The sequence below is a fragment of the Oryzias melastigma genome, linkage group LG17, assembly GCF_002922805.2.
Source record: "Oryzias melastigma strain HK-1 linkage group LG17, ASM292280v2, whole genome shotgun sequence".
NCBI classification, from domain to species: domain Eukaryota; kingdom Metazoa; phylum Chordata; class Actinopteri; order Beloniformes; family Adrianichthyidae; genus Oryzias; species Oryzias melastigma.
In genome coordinates this window covers 8,407,786-8,430,568 of record NC_050528.1, presented here as the reverse complement: position 1 = coordinate 8,430,568, position 22,783 = coordinate 8,407,786, and the positions used below count along the sequence as shown (strand labels likewise).

The 22,783-nt window shown below is 37.0% G+C and overlaps 2 protein-coding genes across 9 annotated transcripts in view; one reads left to right on the top strand and one right to left on the bottom strand.

Moving 5' to 3' along the window:
* Positions 1-11,809, bottom strand: part of ss18 (SS18 subunit of BAF chromatin remodeling complex) — a 14,666-nt gene extending 2,857 nt beyond the window's left edge. The window contains exons 1-11 of one of the 8 annotated variants that reach the window (XM_036216219.1): positions 11,683-11,806; positions 11,523-11,604; positions 10,990-11,066; positions 10,837-10,921; positions 9,051-9,207; positions 6,722-6,961; positions 6,462-6,632; positions 6,117-6,194; positions 4,686-4,808; positions 1,067-1,197; positions 604-666 (exon numbers count right to left, since the gene is read on the bottom strand). In XM_036216219.1, coding sequence (XP_036072112.1) covers positions 649-666; positions 1,067-1,197; positions 4,686-4,808; positions 6,117-6,194; positions 6,462-6,632; positions 6,722-6,961; positions 9,051-9,207; positions 10,837-10,921; positions 10,990-11,066; positions 11,523-11,604; positions 11,683-11,744 — 1,224 coding nt within the window. In that variant the 5' untranslated portion in view covers positions 11,745-11,806 and the 3' untranslated portion in view covers positions 604-648. Of the gene's footprint in view, positions 1-603; positions 667-1,066; positions 1,198-4,685; positions 4,809-6,116; positions 6,195-6,461; positions 6,633-6,721; positions 6,962-9,050; positions 9,208-10,836; positions 10,922-10,989; positions 11,067-11,522 lie in introns of all 8 variants that reach the window. The other 7 variants (XM_036216223.1, XM_036216218.1, XM_036216220.1 and 4 more) reach the window with 7 other exon arrangements.
* Positions 11,810-12,250: 441 nt separating this feature from the next.
* Positions 12,251-14,966, top strand: psma8 (proteasome 20S subunit alpha 8). Its single transcript, XM_024273546.2, has 7 exons — positions 12,251-12,448; positions 13,411-13,537; positions 13,650-13,774; positions 13,888-14,010; positions 14,105-14,224; positions 14,458-14,520; positions 14,619-14,966. The coding sequence occupies exons 1-7, from the start codon at positions 12,347-12,349 to the stop codon at positions 14,712-14,714; spliced, it is 756 nt and encodes a 251-aa protein (XP_024129314.1). The 5' UTR covers positions 12,251-12,346; the 3' UTR covers positions 14,715-14,966.
* The last annotated feature ends 7,817 nt before the right edge of the window (positions 14,967-22,783 follow it).

Here is a 22,783-nt window from a genome sequence, read left to right as displayed (position 1 = left end):
AAAAATTAACCGCTGACCAATCGACTACTCAATAATTGTTAAAGATAGCTGTAGTATAAAGTGCGCGGCGAGGTTTACGACCTTAAAACTGTAATCCTAATTCATGGATTTCACATATTGCTGTTTTTTCCCGCTATAAACGAGGGACCACTGTAAAAACGTAGACGCTTATAAGGAAAAAATATACGTTTAGTAAATTAGTTCAGATATTTCAAGAGTTCTAAACAAAAGAACTGAAAGTTTTAATGTAAAAACTGATTTGAGAGGAAAGATGTTTGATCTGGAGCAACGGTTTTGAGGAGATGACATGTACCGCTACACCCCAAGGATTACAGCGTCGTCACACGAAGGGTTAAAGGTCGAGGAGAGTCTCTCACTACAGACTAAAGCATGCTTTTGTTTTGGGACCTCATTTCTGACAATTCGACCCCTGGTTAAAACAACAACACTAGAGTTAAACAGAAATGGAAGAACTTAAAAAGGTTGAATCAAAAAAAAAAAAGAGAAGAAGAGGACAGAAAGAAGAAACATTAGAAAATGCAAATTAACTCTAGGTGGTCAAGTGTCTAGATTGGACCCTGAGGTCTTCACAGCAACCATTACCTTTGCTTCTTACAGAGCTAGTCAGGGGTTCAAATCCCCGCTTCCTTATTTCCTCATGTGCCCCTGAATGTTCAAAGATAAAGATATCAACGTGTAGCTCTGGTCCCCACAGAAGACCATGGGAAATAGAGGGCAGAAAATGGATTGCACTTTAAACAATGGAGCAAACGGACTCGAGTTTAAGGAAGAATCCTATTTAAAGCCCTCGTATTTCAAAGGAGGCACACCACATTAACCAGAACCAACACTAAGGTTAACATTTCAAACACAGCATTTACAATCTTCTGGAACAAACAGACTTCGCCGCCCAAAATGATGTTCGCATGCACAACACACAACATGATTCTTGACTTTAAACTTCATTGTCTGTGGCTTGTTTCACTCGTTTTTTTTTTCTGGCAATAAACTTGATAAAAATTGTAAGAAAATTCCAGAACAATCGGGTGACTGCTGTCATACTCACCTGGTCGTAACCGTAAGGGCGCTGCTGCTGGCCCTGGGGGGGTCCAGGCTGGGGAGGACGATAGGCCCCGTACTGCTGGCCCTGCCCCTGTGGGTAGTTGGGGTACTGTCCCGGAGCACTTTGGGAGGGGCCTAAGGGAACACAGACAGTGTTGCTCTCAATGTACAACCAACACAAAATCTTAATGCTGTCAGTCGAAACCAAAGAATTAATTTGTTCAGATAAACCGGGGGCTGTCTGGTTAAAAAAAACTAAAAAAAAAAAACATGTTTTAAATATGAAAAGCAACTACAGAATAAATAGAAAAGCTAAAAATGAACTGTTGAAGGAAAGGATTCCTGAAGCATTATGGGTACTGTAGTCAGGAGCCTCACGAAAGTGAGGCTCCTGACTACAGTACCCATAATGCTTCAGGAATCCATCCACTTCATAGTTTGACTAAGCTGAACTAAACATTTTGACAGCTTTTTGTGCAGTGTACCACAAAGAAACCAGTAAATACTCATTAACAAGAACTTCTTCTTCAAGTACATCGGATTATAAGACCAATTTTTCTATTTTTGATCAAATTAAATTAAATGAATGGAAGGAAAAATCACGACAAGGGTCATCTAGTTAGCACCACAAACTAGTTCTGGGCGATAATGAGCATTTGAGTATAAATGGAGCCCTTTGAAAAAGATCCTTTAAGTAACTAGAGGAAATATCGCGATATTTCAACTCAAAAACGATTATTTTAATGTTGCAAAAGATGTTAAATTAGTATGTTATGTTTTAACTTGTTCTAAAAAATGTTTTAGAGGAAAACAAAAACATTTTTTTTGAAAAACAGTGATATATCATATATTACTATGGTAATACATAGATTTACTTGAAAAATCGCGATATTTCAACTCAAAAACGATTATTTTAATGATTCAAAAGATGTTAAATTAGTATATTAGGTTTTAACTTGTTCTAAAAAATGCTTTAGAGGAAAACAAAAACATATTTAAAAAAACAGTGATATATCATAGATTACTATGGTAATACATAGATTTACTTGAAATATCGCAATATTTCAACTCAAAAACGATTATTTTAATGATGCAAAAGATGTTAAATTACTATATTGTGTTTTAACTTGTGCTAAACAATGTTTTAGAGGAAAACAAAAACATATGTTTTCAAAAAAACAGTGATATATCATAGATTACTATGGTAATACATAGATTTACTTGAAATATCGCGATACAATCCATATCGTGAATCGTATCGTGAGTTACTCAGGTTCCCAGCCCTATTGCGATAATAAATTCGCCGAATAAAAACACGTCAGTTTAGGAAAAGAAACTCATTTATCAAAAAAAAAAAAGTTTTTGCGTTTGGAGGAGGTTGTATCGAAATTGACATATTTAGCAAAACCGCAACTTTTTTCAAATTAAACGAGTCGTGTGACCAACAACCGGATAGCACGCTGATCCTTGGGCGTCACACAGCTCATCCGAAGTGTGTCATGTGGAATAGTTGGATCCACAGCTCCTCTGTAAAATCATTTTTATTGTGAAATTGTGTTTTTTCGACATTTCTAGATTTTTGATCCATTTTTGCACATATCTGTGATGGAAACACAGCTAATGTCTTATTTTTCTACTGGGTTGTGGTCAGTGAGATGACCTGAATGGCTCTTTAAGTGTTAAGTTGCAGACCTCTGAGCGAGACATACTTTATTAATTATTAATATAAAACCAAAACCTGTTTGTTGGAAGATGAAGAATCCTGCAAATTCAGAGTTTCTGTTATTCTTATTCAAGCAACTCCAACAAATCTGTTACTTTATAGGTAGAATCAACCAAAAAGTAGAATATTAAATATTTACTTTGGATGCTTTGAAAATCCATAAGCTAGTTATGGAAGAATCCAAATGAGTCCCACTGAGGTCAGAGCGGTTCCACGTGAAAACGAACAAAACAAAAGGAGTCAAATATAAAACTATGCTCCAGCTCTGCACACAGGAGCTATATCTGCCGATGCTGCGAAGGACCGAACAAACTCGACTTGGGTGGAAGTCAAACGAGGCCCACGCAGCATCGTTAGCACTCATAATGCTGCTGTGCATCGTGTGCGTGCCAGATGGATCTCACCTCACAGCCTCACAGCCTCAGCTGGCTCATTAATAACTACAGCTCTGGCTCACATAGAGGGCAAGTGACAGAAAGTTCTGGAGAAAACTGCCACAAAGAAAAATCCCAACAGAGCTCCAACAAGTGAACTTCAGACGGTATTAGATCTGGATGAAATTATGTTTATTTCTAAGCTTCTTTTAAGGTAAACGCCTTCGTGGTGGGTCTTAAAACAAAGTTTTTGGGTTATCCGGCCCCGTGGAGGACCGGACAGAGGAGCGTGGGGGGCAAAGCAAAGAGTGAAAGAATAATGAAAGTCCTCGTCGGGATAGTTCACTCACTTAGGGTGTATTCAGACTTGTTCCGGTCCGAGTCCTAAACCTTGGGTTTGGTCTGTATTCAGACTCGGATCTACCAGAGATTTCTGTTCTGGACCAAAACCCGGTGACTAAAGATCTCCTCACTCATTGGCCAGCAGTTAGGGGGGCGGGTCAAAACAAAAACAGAAAGATCGAGCTGCTGCAGTTTCCAAATACTTTTAAGATAGTTCACTTATTCAGACTTTGTTTCCATTTTGACATTTTTTACTGCTAGTAGAGGCACGCTGGAAGACGGTTACGGCTAAGCAAATTTCCACCAGTTTTTCTAAGTTTGTGGATTAGAGTTCCTACTCTTACATCCCATAATACCCGACTACGGTGGCCTTTTGGTCCAATTGTTCCACTCCGAGCATGGAGTCTATTCAGGCGTAGAAAACCGGAACCCAGTGTGATTAGAAACGAACCAAGATCACCTAAAAAATTGGGTCGGAGAGCCGTTTCTGGTCCTGGACCGAGGTCCGCTTGGATGTATTCAGACTGAAAATCTGATCCAGATTATCGGAGGAAATGAACTTGATTCACTTAAACGAACCAAATGTGTCCAGTCTGAATACAACCTTAGATTTACTAAACTTTGTACAGAGCAAAGAGTTAAAAAAAATTCTAATTTTTCTGCTTTTTAGTGATTTCATATTTCTATTTTGACACTAAACTAATTGAAAAACTGAGAAAAAAAACTCAAAAACTGAATTAAAACAAGGGTCTCTTGTTAAAAAAATAAAATATTAAGAAAAAATTAAAATAAATAAATAAAAAATGTGAAAGATTTGTTTCGGCAGTATTACTGTGCACTTCAATTAGCAAAAAAAGGATATATTAATAATAATATCGATGCCGACCTTCAAAATAAATGTATTTCTTTAGTTGTTGTTGTCAGTTTTAATATAAACCAAGAGTAAAAGAATATCCAGAGTGTGTTTGGACTGGTTCTGAATGACACAGATTCGTTCAGAATCCATAAGCGGTCCTCGGATTCTGGAAGAAGTCCTAATGATTTCCTTTTCCACGAAGCTCCAATCTCCTCAATAATCGATTATGTCTAGACATGTCCAGTTTTTAGTTCTATCTGCATTCTTGTGGGAGATTCCAGTATATATATATTTTTAATAAATCGGCCGTGTTTGTACCAGAACTCACCGTAACCTTGCTGTTGTGGCGGGTAGCCCTGCTGACCCGGGTACTGCTGCTGCGGGGGATAACCCTGCTGCTGTGGGGGACCTTGCTGGTACGCTTCCTGCTGTTGGCCGTACTGGGCGTTACCTTGAAGTTACACAAAGTACAGCGATGTACGAGTGGCCAGATGCACCAATGCAGACGGATACACAACAACTCAGAGGAGGCAGGATGGAATTTGAATAAAAATGAGAGAAAATGATGTACATTAGGTGATAGAGTACATACCGGTCGTCACGCATTACACTATACACTAATAATACCAGAATGTCTGTATATAGTGGAGCAAAAAAGTATTTAGTCAGCCACAAAATGTGCAAATTCTCCTATTGATCTTAAATATGCTTAATAATCTGAATCTATGATTGTAGGGTATATAAATATTAATAAGTCCTGAATCGGATGTTGATAATTAACGAAGGAGTGGCTTCGGAAGAAGGAAGTCGGGGTCCTGGAGTGGCTTCAACAGTCTCCAGATCTCACAGAAAATCTTTGGAGGACGTTAAAGGTCTGTGACAGCCCCAAAACATCACTGCTCTAGAGGAGATCTGATGGAGGAATGGACCAAAACATCACTGCTCTAGAGGAGATCTGATGGAGGAATGGACCAAAACATCACTGCTCTAGAGGAGATCTACATGGAGGAATGGACCAAAACATCACTGCTCTAGAGGAGATCTGCGTGGAGGAATGGACCAAAACACCTGCAACAGGTTGTGAAACTGTAAATAACCTAACAAAACGTGTTGTAGAAAGGGATATTTTTAAATTCTTATGTTTATTTTTATTTTGTTTGAAATAAAAAACCAAAACAAATAATAAAAAACCTTGAGAAGATTTACAGAAACGTTAAGACTGCTACTACCAACAAAGGGTATAAAACAAAGTATTGAGTTGAACTTTAGTTATTATCATCCACCAAAATTTACAAATAAAATATTAAAAATCCAACAATGTGATTTTCTGGATGTTTTGTCTCTGATAGTCGAGGTAAACCTTTGATGAAAATGAGTCTCATCTTGTTAAGAGGAGAACTTGCACTTAAAAACTAACTGACTAAATACTTTACTTCACACAGAATCTGGACAACAAATGAACAAAATCATGTCAAGAGTTTTGCATTTAGTTTTCACAAATTAAAATAATTTTGTTAAAAAGAGCGACACGTCTGACTAGAGAAACAGGGAGTCAGTAGAGGAAAAAAAGTGAATGTTATTTGAACAAAGACAGAAAAGAGTTTAGTCTAATACTTTGATTTTGTCGTGACTCTAATGTGATGAGAATAATTTGGGGATTTTTTTATGCACTCCAATAAAAACAGAAAGTAATCAGGAAACTGAAAGTCTTCTTTGTTTTGGGCTGATTTCGTTCCCAGAGGCTGGTGGGTTGGCCTACCTTCTGAGGCGCCCTGGCCTGCGTGACTGTACTGGTCCCCATAGTAGTCTTCCTGTCCGGGGTACTGCTGAGGGGGTCCTACGTGCACACAACATACACACAAGTAGATTCAAGGTGTCGTTGGTATGGTTTTATGTGGGGGGTGGGGTAGAGAGGATGGACTCCCTGCCGTGAGATCTACAGACGGTTTTCTTTTGGTGTCTAAAATGCTTCAGGGTGCATCAATGTGGACTCCAAAAAGAAAAGGGAAATGGAGAAGAGACGGAAGGAGAGATGAAGGAGGAGGGATCCGGGGAAGATCGGAGCTCTAAACTCCCGTGCGTGAGACCTCTCTGGGGTGTGTACCTTGCTGTGGGGGTCTGTAGGGCGGCATTGGCCTCTGTCCCATGACGTGGTTCCCCTGGTTGACCTGACCCATCATGCCCATCGGGTTCTGCTGTCCTTGGTAGTGCTGTCCGCCACTACCGGGGGGCATGTTGTACTGCTGTGACGGAGGCTGCTGATGCATCATTGGACCTGGAATCATCCCAAAATGAGTTAAATATCGAAGACTCATAACGATAAACGTTAAAAAAAACAAAAACACCGGCGGAAATCAATAAAACCTGTTTGACCTTGACTCGGCTGCATGTTCATGTTTGGTCGGGGTCCGTAGTTCCCCATTGGCTGGCCTTGGGTCATACTCATTTGGCTCTGGACCGGCATCCCCTGAGAGGACGGGACGGTGTGGTTGTAGCCCCCCATGGAGCCGTGGCTGCTGGGGGGGATGTTCATGGAACCGCTGGACATGTTTGGAGGCTGGTTGGGGCCGGGGCCGGGTCCTTGCATGGGCATGTGATTAGGACCTGAAAAACAGCATCGTGGAGGAGTTGTAGACGGTCTTTTGAGTTAAAAACGATTGGTTTTTTTGTCTCCTGATTTTAGTTTAATTTATTCTAATAAAAACTCAATTAAAGGACAAATTTAAACAGAATGTCATTTAACTAAATTTCTAGTGGATTGACTACAACTTTGGAATTATTATTTTGTGTTTTTATGATTTTTTTTTTCATTTCTGAAACATTTTTGTGAATTTAAAGTACACATAGACGAACATTTTAACAGTTTTATTTACTCAGGGTTGCTACACGTTTCTTCAAGTTAAATTTAAGACTTCTTAAGGATTTACATATGAAAAATTAATTTCTCTACCTAATCCCCAGCTCTATGGACGAAGAATAATCCTTGAATTTCTGAAGAATTACTAGTAAAGGAGTAATGTAATAAATTGCGGTTCAAATTTCAGTGATTAAATTACAATTACTACATTATTACTCACCTTTTGGTGCAGTGAAGCTTTACTTACATAATCTGGATTAAAAAAATAAAACTTTAGACCAGAAAAGTCACACGGAAATTATTTTAAACGGCACAGTTCTTAAAACCAATATATCCAAATTTAAGAGTCTTTTAATGCTTTTTAAGGCCTAATTTCCAAATGTTCAAATTCAAGACCTTGTAGGAACCCTGTTACTTCATCTTCTCATTTAAGACAGAACGTTAAATGCAGAGAAGAAACGTCAGACCTGCAGAAACGCCCTCAAAAGTGTCTGTTGAATGATCGTTTTGTTTATGATTAATTAGATGAAAATCTGCTGGGAGTTTAAACTCATTAACATGCAAGAACAGATTTTAATGCAAGAGTTAAAAAAAAGATGTATTGGATAAAAGTTCTAGATTTATTGATTAAATACTTTAAATAAAACAGTTTTTTATGCCTTTAAATAGAGTATCAGCCTTTGAAAGTATTTAAAACTACAAAAACTCATTTTAATTGTTTAATCATAAACTTTAAATTATGGATGTCCCGATATTTAATTTAATCGTATTATGATCAGCACTTTATATTTCAATTTTATTTTTCCAAATAAATACTACACTAGATCTGCATGACATGAACGGATCATAACATGTTTTTGCTGGAAATCGGCAGCAGTTCAAGCAGGAAGCTAACAAGAAGAGTTCACTCAAGCTAGCGAGATGTTCAACAACTTTTAAAAACGCTTTAAACTGACAGCAAGTGTCTCTATTAGTGTTTTGTACTTAAACAACAAGTAAAAATCAATTTCAACAAAAATATATATATTTATAAATGTTAAGCTCTCGCTGTGCTGCTGACAGAGAGACGGCTACACCAGAGGTGCTAACCGCTAAACGCTAGCTCCACGATTTGACCTCTTAGGACCCGGGCTGTTCTTTGATATGTCTTTTATTTTACCTACAGAGAAATAAAATTACTGTAGTGATAAAACTGAAAATGAGACGCTTTAAGAGGTTAAAGTTTTAAGAAGTAAAAAACAAAAAAAGTTTGATTGGTGTATTAATAACATGAATACTAATCATGATATTTATACTACAACAGTCATCATTAATTATTAAGATTTTTAAATGAGGATTTGGATGACATTTGGATAAAAATATTCAATAGTTCTAAAAGTATTAAAGCTAAAGTCACTAAACTTTCTCATGTGACTAATTATTATCAACATTTAAGAGATAGTAGTTGTTTTTTTTAATAGTTACACTACTTTTTCTTGTTTCTTAAAGCTACTTCACAAAATGCATCTGTTTACTGCACCAACTTCATTTAAAAAGAGAGTTGTGCAATTTTTAAGAACCTTATTAAAATCAGTTAAAATGTACTCCTAAACAGGACTTTTATTTACAATAAATTTAAAAAAATATTCATGTATGCGTTTAAATAACTGCAATAGAATCAAAACCAAGTTCAAGGCGACCACAGCAGCCCAGCAGATGACATCATCCTTTAGCAGAAGACCTCCCTCTCAGTTCTGCGGTGTTGCTAAGCAACCTGAGTAAGACAGAAACTGGGGACGAGGGAGAGAAGAAAAGAAAGAGACAAACAGAGGAGGACGTATTGAGTTGGTGACTTACCGGGCATCTGTCCGTTCATCTGGCTCTGCATATGGGGGGCTGGGGGGCCGACACTGACCATACCCTCAGAGGGCATATTGTGACCATGTGGGGGCTGGGGAGGAGGTCCGCTTTGGTTCATGCCACCGGGGCCCATAGGCATGTTTTGAGTGGGTGGCTGGAAGGATAAAAAAACAGGAACAAATATACAAATCAATGGCGCAAAATACCATCAAATCATTGATAAATCAAGTAAAAGTACACATTTGTACTTAAACTGAAAGACATTTAGGCACCGGCAAAATGAAGGATCCTAATATTATTAATGCATTTGTGGCCACATGCAATAATACAATGTTGATGAAAGAAAAAAAAGTCGAAACACTTTGAATTTTGCAGCTTTGTGATCATTCAATGTGGAACAATCTTATAATACTGTTCTCTTTGTATTATTTTTATGTTTTAAATATATTTATTCCATTTTTTTCCCCAACATAATTTGTTTTTTCGTGGAAAAACAACAGTAGGCGGAACTTTATTCAACTTAAATGTGAACGGATTTGCCATTAATTCTTGTTTACTTGCTTACTTCAAAGATTCAAATGGTTTATTGTCATCTTTACAGTAGAGAAACAGGTTTCCATGTACAATGAAATTCTTACTTCTCACTCTGAATGCAATAAAATAAGGTTAATAGAAAATAAAGCAAAATAAAAAACATAAATGATATTTATAGGATGTCAAAAAACAGAATAGTAGCTGAATATTAAGAAATAAACTTAGCATCTGTAAATTACAAATCAGCTGTTGTGCAAATTACAGTGTATTACTGTGCAAATGAGACAGAACTAAATAGTGGGGTACATGTGCAGTTGTGGAAGATTAAGGTGCATTAACATTAATGATAAATAATCCAGATGTGCAATCTGTTGTTCCTGTTTGTACACATATTTAATTTATACTTTAGTATCTTGCAAAGAATTCAAGGAATCTGGAAAACCTCACCTGCCGTGTTCAGGTGTTTATCTTCAAGTCACCTGGTTGGATTTTTGGCTAAAGATGCATTTTAGCTCAATGAATCTGATCGATCTGGATCATTCAAAATGAACCGATATTGATATTATATTATGATACGAATCGAATCTTAGTTACTAAATGAGATCAAATTAGTCTTTAGTTTGATGGAGAACTTTAAGAGCAAAGATGTTGTGACTGCAAAACAATAATATCACATTTGTCAAAAACACCTATTAAAATGTGCATAAATTGAATGTATTTATTTATCATAAATACTGACTCTTAATTGATTGTAACATGAGTTTAAGTAATTACAGAAATAAATAAAATAATAATAATTGTACACAATGTATATAGTTCAATTTTTTCTGTTCAAACAACCAAACGTATATTATTGTTGTTACTTTTATTTATTTGTTTTTGTCCCGATACAAAAATCCAGCAAAAAGAGTGATAAATAAGTCTTAAAACCAAATGTGACTTTAATAGATTTGGATGTTTTTATTCTCTTTTACAAAGATTAGAAAACTACAAATAATAATGACTGATCAGCAGAAGACTTGGATGTCAACAATGAGTTGCAGTCATCAAAATATATACATATATGCATAAAAAACACAAATTTCATACAGAAAGTTATGCAGCTTAAAGTTATTTTTGTGTTTCTGCAACAATGTGCTCATCTCTCACTATTTTGATTACATTTAAAACTTTATTGTCGGTGCTATGACACTTAAACTACACAGAGTTGCCTAAAATATGCAACCAAAGTAAAAGGATGAGTACTCACAGCAGGAAGGAGAGACTGCATGTTCTGATTGGAGTCTGCTATCGTGGCCAAGTACACTAAATTTCTATGAAGCATCTGTTGATACCTGGGAAAAGGAAAGTATTAACACTCCACATAATATCAGAAAAACTTTCATTCAACACATAGACTTACTGTGAACATTCTGCTGTTTTTCCTTTACTCTGGAAGTCCATTATACACTGGATCAGGTGGTTGTTTTCATCAAGTAACTGCAAAAATAAACCCAACATTCGTGAGACGTTTGTGATAAACCAATGAATACAAACACAGAACTGGTGTAGCATGTCAGTCATTGGTGTGGGGTTCCTTTAATTGTGATTTTTGGTGTGAGATTGTTGCAGTTTCAAAACAAAGGAAAGCGGGTTTGTGAGATGTGAGCGTGCGCTAACAAAAGACTCGTCTTCTTGGCTAGCTTTCGTTTGCTAACAACCCCGCAGGCCTCCATTCATCTATTAAACAACTAGTCTGCTAAATCAGCTTCATGTAAACATGGCGCCTCGATTGGAGAGAGTTTCATATTCTCCGCGCTCTGACCGTGTGACATTTTTCTCCCGATCTGCCCGCGGTTAGACTTGGATGGACGCTGCTACTCTGTCAATCTCAACCGCTAACAACGTCTGGTACCATAGCCTCCATAGCGAGAGGCGCTAAAAGAGACGCATTACCTTCTGGATTCCCGCGGCTGTTATATCACCTTTCCGCTGCCTGTGAGGTGCAAACGCCACCGACATGGTGATACAATGGGGACTGAAAGTAAACTACAGCATAAAAGTCAAAAACTAGCTAGCACTCAAGACAAATCGGTGGAACTCAGATCCCACTGACCGTGCTGGAAACGATGCCGTTTCTGAATTCAGCGGTCCGTTTAGGGGGGAAAAGAGGCACATTTATTGATATTATTGGTAGTATTTCCTTTTTTATGAAGTAAAACAAAATTATTGCTGATATTAAATGTAATAATACTCATAATGTTTTAAATATTTGTTTTAAAATAAAAATATAACCAACTTTCGACACCATTGTAAAAAGTGTGTTCCCCATTTTTCAGGAAATGGGACAGTCCAACCGAATGCTAAAATGCCAGAGAGCATCGCTTCACAAAAAATATTTTGGTTGTATTTTAACAAATAATGTCACTTAAAATAAAATAAAAAATAGTAGTACATGTTAAAGGTGGTTATTTATTTTAATTTTAAATATTTTTGTACACTGGCATTCTAGGCTAAGTTTCAAAATGTTCCATAAAATGAAACGTAACGGATAAAAAAAATGGAAACATCGTTTATTTATTTATTTACTATCGTGTATTTTTTTTTTTCAATTGTATATCTGTTCGCTGAAAAGTATGTTTTAATCAAAACTTTTCTCTTTTGATATCCCCACAGTTCAGAGGTCATGCGCATGCGCAGATTTGACGTGCTTCTCTTTTAGCTAACTAGCTGATTCATTTCGTGGAAACCATCATACTGTTTGATTGTCTTTCTACACGATGGCTGCAAGATATGACAGAGCTATTACTGTCTTTTCTCCGGACGGTCATCTCTTTCAAGTAGAATATGCACAAGAAGCCGTAAAGAAAGGTTCCACTGCGGTAAGTCTTCAGGACTAACTAATGCTAAAGCCGAAGGGAACGCGGTTAGCTAGTTAGCCGCTAGGAGAAATGTTAAACTAATTTATCAAGGTGTACTGGTAAACACTGTTTGGTAAACGCGTAAGCTTAAGTTCATATTTTTTGAACCACTTACTAGACTTTTTTGTAGTTTGGAAAGTATAATGATTTTGAGGATAAATGGGGGGGAAGTGGCGCTGGTTAGCATTTTGTCGCTGTGTCACTCTCGGCATACTTTCGATTCTGAATTTTCAAATTAAAAGAAAAGTATAATAGAGCACGTTTAAGCAATTATCCCAAACGGTCAGAAACAAGTAGATTTTAATATTTGTTTGCCAACATAGCAAGATAGCAAATGCAGAATGTGTATTTACACTTTTACCACGTTATACTGTCCTGGGATGCACTTGTCTCTTTCTTTCCCTGCAACATCTAACATCTTAAATCTGATATTTATTTTTATTTTTTGCATGATAATGTTTGGCAAGTTATTAATATTGTAATATATATCTAACTGTTTATATATATTCTCCTTTGAACTTATTAGAATTAAGGCCAGTGATGAAAAGCATCATCAGCAGTTACAGAAAAAGAAGTCAATTCCAATATTTATACTGTAATTTAGTGGTTTGAACTTGAAATAAAATGATTTTAGAGCTCTTTATTGCAGTTTTCTATTAGCCTCTTTATGCTTAAATTCATTTCCAGCTACAAAAACAAATTTTTACTGTTTTCAGATTGAATTTGATTGAGATATATTTGCATTAATAGGTGTTAAAGGGTTAAATTTTAACAAATATTCTTCCAAACAGCGATCCGATTCTGGAGTAAAAACAATCATTTTTTTATTTTAAATGTTGATTTGTAAATATAATATTCGCCTTTGGAGTGTTTTCGAAAGTGTTTTAACATTGTCTTTTTTTTTATTTTTTTCATCTGATCAGGTGGGAATCAGAGGCAAAGACATTGTTGTTCTCGGAGTGGAAAAGAAATCTGTTGCAAAGCTGCAGGAGGAAAGAACTGTCCGCAAGATTTGTGCGCTGGATGAACACGTCTGTATGGCATTCGCAGGTACAGTTTGTACTTTGCAGTAGATCTGTGTAAATTTAGGTTTAAAGTTTTTTGTCGGGAGATTCGTTTTTATATTTTCCCTTTTTAATTGTCATTCTGTTTTTTCTTAAAGGTCTGACAGCAGATGCACGTATCGTGATCAACAGAGCTCGGGTTGAATGTCAGAGTCACAGACTAACAGTTGAGGATCCAGTCACAGTGGAATACATCACACGATACATCGCAACACTGAAACAGGTGTGGAGCTTCGTTTTACTAAGTTAAATATGACAGAATTCCTGGATTTGTGCTTTCCATCATAGTTGCTTCTTTTTTAATCTCTATTTCTTTGATTTTTTTTCTATTTTTAGCGTTACACCCAAAGCAACGGGCGCAGACCGTTTGGAATCTCCGCATTAATTGTTGGCTTTGACTATGATGGCACCCCCAGGCTGTACCAGACAGACCCATCAGGAACCTACCACGCCTGGAAGGTCACTGTTACTGTTACTGTTTTGTCGAGCACTTTTTTTGAAAAATAAATCCTTATTTTCGTCACTTTTTTTTTTTTTCGTTTTGGTCAATCAGGCCAACGCAATTGGCCGCAGCGCAAAAACGGTGAGAGAATTCCTGGAGAAGAATTACACAGACGAAGCCATAGCTGGAGATAATGAGGCAATCAAGTTGGCCATCAAAGCTTTGCTTGAGGTAAGGTCACATTAAAGCTTTTCATCCATGTTTTATGTATATTTTTGTTCTTTGTCAGATATGAATTTTTAATTTTTGAAGCACAAAACTACTCTGCATTTGAATGTAAAAGGTTTATCTTCTTGTAAAAACAGAGAATGTTCCGAAAAGAGAAGCAATTTCTCAAAAATATCAATTTAAAATGTAGTTTATTATACTTTTTGCTACAAATTTTGATTATATTGTGTTGACAGGTCGTCCAGTCAGGAGGAAAGAACATTGAGCTCGCTGTAATCCGGCGAAATCAACCACTAAAGGTAACTTGCATGATAAAACTCAAAACTTAACTGACTTTTTTATTTTTTCTCTAAGCTTGTGCATTGAGTTTGTTGGTGCTTTTGTTGTCTTTTTACAGATTTTGGAGTCAAAGGAAATCGAGACGCTGGTGTCTGAAATAGAGAAAGAAAAGGAGGAAGAGGCAGAGAAGAAGAAGCAGAAGAAATCCACTTGAAACACTCGACAGATTTTGGTCCTCTTTGTCACTTGGATGGAAAACCATATTTGGCTTCCAAATGTCAGTTTCAGAGGGTCTATTCATAAATGTCACTGTAAAAACCTGAATCAGAACTTGCTGCAGTTTTCAAAGATTTTTTTGGGTCATGCTTTACCAGCTACAAAGAAAAAGCCAATAAACAGAAGTTAAGTCAAGTTAAGATGTAGGTGTTTTCAACCCAAATAATCAATAAAGGTGGACTTGTTTGTATGTTGTCTGCAAAATTCATTTCTTAAATAAATAAAAAAAATTGATATTAATGTGTGTTATTGATTGAAACAGGCATATTTCCTCAATATTTCTCAGCGATGGACAGGTTACCTGTCCAGGGCGAAGGATGGGATAGGCTCCAGCATCCCCGTGGGTCTATAAGAGATCATGCGAGTTCGGAAGACATGGATTTTAATTTTAGTAGAAAAAAGGCAAAAGACAGTTCAGTACCCGACAGAAATAGGTGACAATTGTGTGAATGTTGTGGAGTAAGTCTGAATGTCTTTTTCATACTGTGCTTTAAATGTAAGGGTTTGTTTGAACTATTTTGGGATTCATCTACTATTGTAGCTGTTTTGTCATCTACTAGGGGTTTTGAGCTATTTGGGAGTTTCAGCTAACATTTTGGCATTATACTAGCATTATTTACTGCTTTGGAATTTACTAAGGGTTTTTTTTATGTATTTAGAAGTTTAGCTAATATTTCAGCTATATGCTAGCTGCTTTGGCTAATTTTGTCTTTTTTTTTTAGCTTTTTAGACTGTTTTTACTTGAGCAAACATTTCGGTTACATGCTAGCTGTTTTGGCTAATTAAGGCCTTTTTCAGTTTTTAGGGTATTTTGGAGTTTAGCTAGTATTTCAGCTACATGCTAGCTGTTTTGGCTAAATTAGTCTTTTTTTAAGATTTTTAGGCTGTTTTGGAGTTTAGCGAATGTTTCAGCTACATGCTAGCTGTTTTGGCTAATTAAGGCTTTTTTCAGTTTTTACGCTATTTTGGAGTTTAACTAATATTTCAGCTACATGCAAGCTGTTTTGGCTAATTAAGGCTTTTTCAGTTTTTACGCTATTTTGGAGTTTAATATTTCAGCTATATGCTAGCTGTTTTGGCTAATTTAGGCTTTTTTCAGTTCTTACGCTATTTTGGAGTTTAGCTAATATTTCAGCTACATGCTAGCTGTTTCCCTAATTTAGGCTAGTTCTTTTCAGTTTTTAGGCCGTTTTGGAGATTAGAAAATATTTCAGCTACATGCTAGCTGTTTTGGCTAATTAAGACTTTTTTCAGTTTTTACGCTATTTTGGAGTTTAGATAATTTTTCAGTGACATGCTAGCTGTTTTGGCTAATTTAGGCTTTTTTTTTAAGTTTTTTTATGCTGTTTTGGAGCTTAGCTAATGTTTCAACTAGCTGTTTTGAATAATTTCGTCTTTTTTTTATTTATTTTCTTAGACTATTTGGAACTTTTGCTATTTTTTTTCAGTGACATGCTAGCTATTTTGGCTAACCTAGATTATTATAATTTTTTAGGCTAATTTGGCATTTAGCTAATATTTTAGCCTGTTTATCAGCTTCAGCGTGTTCAGCTACAATCTTTAGTGATTTCAGCTATCAACTTCAGCTTTTTTGGCTATCAGATTTAGCTATTAGCTATCAAATTCGGCATCTTCAGCTATCATAATTAGCATCTTCAGTGGCCAAATTCATCTTACAGGATTCACTCTAGCATTATTGCAGGTATCTATCTAATTGTTTTTTTCAACCTTGTGAAAGATTGTTACAATCTAATGGTGGATAAAGTAACCCCACCCCACCTTCCTTTTTTTTTTTTTTTAAATGTGACCCTAAATTCGCTTATCAAGCAACCAGTGCTCTGAATTCTCAACGACACAATTATGGCCGGCGGTGCAGTAGTGCTGCTTAATGGGATCTTGGCCTCAGACCCCAGTGGGAACTTTCAGTGACTTTAATCTGGAGCCCTTTGAAAAGTTGTGCCATGCTGTGCCGAAGAGCCTGAGGCCTTCCCTCTGACTCCTACCAAAGACATAATGCTGAATGCAGAAGTCCTTCATTTGGACTCCTCTTCCTCCAGCCAGGATTTCCTGACTGGGTGTCCTGACTAGAGCGATTACACTTCGTCTTGTTTGGGAGTTTGTATTCGGTCGGATTGTTCAAACCTACTGCTCATTTTGTCTATTAATATGTGATGTTTTACAATCATTTATGTACTAATTGCCTCACTCATTTATTTTAAGGTTCTGTGCCAGAGGGGATGCATTCATAAGACAACTGCTTTTAGGTTAAACGATGAAGGTTTATTTCAGGTAATCCAAGCTTCAGAGGTCGTCTAATCCTTCCTGTTAATGAAGCAACTTTTTTCTTTTCTGCTGCCTCCACTCCCAGTCCCTTTGAAATGCTTGTAGGAAGATTTCTTTTTTTTCCCCTTATTTTCGTTGGCATTGTTGCCCACAATCAGAGCTGCTGCGCCTCAGGACAGAGTCCATCTCTCCCATTGCTGGCTGCTGCTCATCATTAATGCAGAAAATAATGGCTTCACTAGAGGTCATTGAGGGAGGAACAACGCCCGAGGACGTGTACTCTCCGAGCAAGAATGCAAACCGCTGCAGGCGGTTTCGACGGCGCTCTCTGTATGCACACACACTCGTCTTATTTGCGCATGCATTTAAAATGTTTTAATGTGAACAGATTAAAAAAACAACAATTTGCACATTGCTTTATCTCTTCATCGAGCACTGGAGGCAAAGTGTGTTCTCATGCTGCAGATATTCTAATATATAACAGAATCTGTTTGTTGCATCCAACATCAATAGCAAATCTTTTTCCTTTGATAACAAGTACAATTCTTACGCAGATTTCTCAGTCACGTGCAGGCTTCACTTTTGTGTCTTGTGCTTCCCAGAGGCCAAATTTTAAATCCTGTCCCTTCTGGGATGTTTGAAATGTTTCAGTACAAAAAAAATGTCTTTAGGTCTAAATAAGGTAAGCGCTTCCAGCCAGTAAGCACACACTCTTGCATCCCCAGGGAGAGATGGTTACATCAGTTCTCTTTTAAGACAAATGTTTTCACCTTTCAACCAGCAGAGGGCAGTGTTGCATAAAAGCAGCTCCCATCATATCACTTACAGTTTCTCTCACTTCTTGCTCCTACAGATTGACAGGATGAACCCTCCTGCTAACAGTGAGCAGAATCTGCTAGTTACTAACACATTTTTTTCTTTTTTTTGGTCTTTGTACTTCAGCTCAGGACCACAAAGGCACTCTGAACTATCAAACGAGGGCTTAAAAACCGTCAGATGAAAAATCAACATGGCTCGTGTCCTGAAGCGAAGGCCAAGCTGTCAAAGTGTGTTGGGTCATAAAAGGCTACGCTCTCAACACTGTCCCTTTTCTGCTTGTCACATGTCAACAGTTACACTATTTGTGTGCAGCGGATGGGGCTGCCTCTCCTTCGTGCCCTTCAGGGCTTTTAGTGTGAAGTAAAGTTTGGGTGCATCTCCATAAGTGACCCTAATATGTTTTTCTTTTAATGTGTTTTTTTTTTTTGCTCCAGGGATATATTTTTGAATATTATCTCACATCGCACCTCTTATCTCCTCTGTCCTTAAATCTTTTTTTATTCTCTCCGTGTCCCGCTCTTCTGCACAGCACACATCGATTTTTCTTAAACACACCCTCCACTCTGATCCCAACATTTACAGCTGAGAAACAGATACTGCCATCGTTTCTGTTGCCATTACCTTTGTGTGAAAGGAATATTACAGTTTAGGTAAAAAAAAAGAAAATGCTGAAGGCGTGGTTTAGAGTTACCCCTTAAGAGTTACCTGTCACTTGTTTTGTCTGTTAGAATAATACCTCAGAGTGGATCCTCCTCCAGTTGATACAGGACACCACTGACGGTAGAAATAAGCAAGACAAGAGCAGTAAGGATTGAAAGCTAAAATAAACAAATCCCAGGATGCCCTGGGCCAAAATCAAATGCCCCCAGGGTTTCATGGCCTCTCAGGGCCATGGCAGAAGCCAGTCACACACATCACATAGCATTACCCGGGATGGGGTTACAGGAAAATGTCAGCCGACGCATAAGGAGGAACCATCGGCCCATAGGATAATTTGATTGCCCGAGGGAGGTGCAATCTTGCATTCCCACGATTCCTTTCTTTCCACCCACACCCTCTTTTCATTGTATTTTTGAATCCGTCTTTCTTATTGAGTTATTTCAGATGTGCTGTTTGCGCTGATAGCCACACGCTGCATACATGTAACTCTTCTGTGTGCTCTACTACGTGGAGGCTGCACGGTTTCTTCAGTAGAAGGCCACGGCGCTTCATTTTCATATTGTAAATGATGCAAAGCATTAACACAATAGTGATGCTTCTGCTCCTTTTTGTACGTAAAAACTCCATCACACTTTCAGCAATCCTGGTATCAAAACGTTCAGCTCGTTCAGGACATTACTGGTTCAACTTCTGCTATTCATAAACTTTATAGTTTTTGAAATATTGAGCAAATTATGCCCCATAAGAAATAAATGAAAAAGTCTTCAAATTTCAAAATTTTAAGTAGACTAGCAACAAGCTTTTAAATATTCTCAGGGTATATTTTCATCTTTTATAGTAATCTTCAAAATATGTGGCATTGAGCTGTTATGTTTGGGTAATTTGGTATCTACTGAGGTTTTTATGGTAATTTGGAGTTTAGCTTTTATTTTAGCATCACGCTAACATTCATGACTTTTAGTTTACTGAGGAATTTTAGGTTATTTTGGAGTTTAGCTAGTATTTAAGCAACATGCTAATGTTTTTGGTTGCTATTCAACTGAGGTTTTTTGGGCTGATTTCAAGTTTAGCTTCTATTTTAGCAACAGGCTAACGTGATTTACTAATGTAGTTTACTGAGGAATTTTAGGCTATTATTTTTTTTTTTAGTTTAGTTTAGTTTGTATTTAAGCAACAAGCTAGCTTTTATGGCTAATTTGGCAACTACTGAGGTTATTAGGGGCTAATTTAGAGTTTAGCTTCTGTTTTAGCAAAAGGCTAACCATTTCAGGCTTGGAGTTTAGCTAGTATTTAAGCAATGAGCAAGAGTTTTATGGCTAATTTGGCATCTATTGAGGTTTTTTGGGCTAATTTATAGTTTAGCTTTTATTTTAGCAAAAGGCTAACCATTTTTGACTAATTTAGTTTACTGAGGAATTTCAGGCTTGGAGTTTAGCTAGTACTTAAGCAACGAGCTAGCGTTTTATGGCTAATTTGGCATCTATTGAGGTTTTTTGGGCTAATTTATAGTTTAGCTTTTATTTTAGCAACAGGTTAATGTTTTTGAATAATTTAGTTAACTAATTAAATTCAGGCAATTTTTAGATTAGCTAGTATTAAAGCAAAAAAAACTATCTTTTTATGACTAATTTGGCATCTACTGAGGTTTCTTAGGCTAATTTATAGTTTAGCTTTTATTTTAGCAAAAGGCTAACCCTTTTTAACTAATTTAGTTTATTGAGGAATTTCAGGCTTGGAGTTTAGCTAGTATTTAAGCAATGAGCAAGCGTTTTATGGTTAATTTGGCATTTACTGAGGTTTTTTGGGCTAATTTAGAGTTTAGCTTCTATTTTAGCAACAGGATAATGTTTTTGACTAATTTTGTTTACTGAGGAATTTTAGGCTATTTTGGAGTTTAGCTAGTATTTAAGCAACATGCTAATGTTTTTGACTAATTTAATTTACTGGGTAATATTAGGCTATTTTGGAGTTTAGCTAGTATTTAAGCAACATGCTAATGTTTTTGGTTGTTATCGACTGAAAGAGTTTACTGAGGAATTTCAGGCTTGGAGTAAGCTAGTATTTAAGCAACGAGGTAGCTTTTTATGGCTAATTTCGCATCTACTGAGGTTTATGGGGCTAATTTTTAGTTTTACTTTCTGTTTTAGCAACAGGCTAACGTTTTTGATTAATTTGGCTTACTGACGAATTTAAGGCTAATTTAGACTTTAACTAGTATTTAAGCAACATGCTAGCTTTTTTTAAGCTAATTTGGCATCTACTGTCGTTTTTTGGGGCTAATTTGGAGTTTAGCTCATATTTAAGCAAAACATTAACTATTTAGGAAAAGTGCCATGGATTGAGGTTTTTTAGTAAGTTTTACTACAAATTTTTCTAGAAATTTAGATAAACTTCAGCGCCCTTTCATAGTTCTTTAATGAAATTTCAAGTATTTTAGCAAATTTAACATTTTGCAAAAAGTGTTTACATTTCACCAAATCCTTTCAGCAATTAAAGTAAATTCACCATTTTCAGCAAAAAGCTTCACCGTCTTCAGCAACACACACACACTAGGATTATTGCAGGGAATGCAACTTTTCTAGTTTTTTTAAAGCTTTTCCATCAATCCTCTTGGGCATTTTATGGGTCGGTGGGTTGAAGTGCGGCCTCTGATGTCTTCATCCACAGCCTGACCCTCGTAATATGTTAGTTTACATATTATATGATTAGTCTGGGAACAAACCAGATCCAAAACAAACACAGTGACAAGAAGAAATGATGTAGATGACATGAAGAAAGTGAAGGTTTGTGGTTAAAATCATATTGGCATCCATCCTAAAAGTGCTGCTGCACCTTTTCAGACCAGCAGAAATGTTTTGTTGCGCTAGCACACGAACACACAGCTGCACATGTGCACGTGCATCAGATAAAGAAGGATGGCGAGAGCAAAAGAAAGAGACAGCAAGAGAGTTCAGCCCAGATATCTGAGTGCGTCTGACAGAGAGGACAGCCCTGCAGGCAGGTCCCAGCCCTTCAGCACCGAAAATGACACATGACTGCTTTGACTTTTGTCATCCCCTGTCTCCTTACGGCCCCAAAACCAAGCCTCCAACAAACACTGAGGCGAGCGGAGCTGCACGCACTCAAAGACACACAGTCACACACTGTATACTGCTTAGATTACATTATCTTTATCCCCGGGACATGAGCCCTCCTTGTTGGATGACATTTGGGCTTGTGCAGCAGTAAGGTTACCTTTCTTTGCCCCTGAGTTAAAGATGCCTGTCTGCAGCATGCATTCGAAATGAAGGACGGGAAAAAAAAAAAAAAAAATCAGATGAGAAAGATTTCCAAAAGCACTTTGATCAGAGGCATCAACAGTCACGCACAAACTTGTTAAGCAGTATGTAAATTTGGGCTGATACTGAATAAAGTTGCCAGAATGGCATGAATCCATTGTGCTGCGATGATCAAAATAAAAGAGGGCTTCATACGCTGGAGGGCAAGAAAGTCACAGACATGAAGGTTTTTTCCCTTTCCTCTTTTTTTCTACAAAGGGGGCTGATGTGATGCAGAGAGGAGAGAAGAAGGGGAGGGAAATGAAAGATAGGGGAAAGCCTGGAAGGATCTCAATCTAAATTAGCCGGGTAGAAGGAAGACTGTGCTGAGTGAGACATATAATTAAAACCAAAGTGATGAAAACATCAGCACTCATTCTGTTACTCGCTAGATGAATTTCGCAAATCTTGCTGCTGGGATGATCTGAGATGATTCAGAACTAAAGGTAAATCTCACCTATTGTCAACGCACACCAATCTCCCCAATTATTCCCAAGTCTTGCCATCTCTTTTCATCTCCTCCAGTTTCTCTCCCTTTCTCTCCCACTGACACCCAGAGATGAATAGATACTGTCACAAGGACCCTTGTAGCCTGTCAGTTTTTAAACAAACGGTTAGTAAAAGGATGGCTTTCACAGGAAACCTCCCAGTTCCAGATGGGGTTTTAAACTTTTGTTTGCTGTGTTTCATCCTAAAAGTAAAGCAGGAAATTCACTTTTTAGTTTTGTCAGTTAAGAGAAAAAATTCAACCAGTAAAGTACCAATAGATCGTGGTTTTGCAGACTAAAAATTAGCTTTTTTCTTCATTTCAAAGGTTAAAGAAATACTTGTTACATGAAATGTTGCTTCAATGTTTCCTTGACTATGACAATGTCAATAAATACCTGCAATAATGCTTGAAAAGCATATTTTTATCCAATTTTCAACA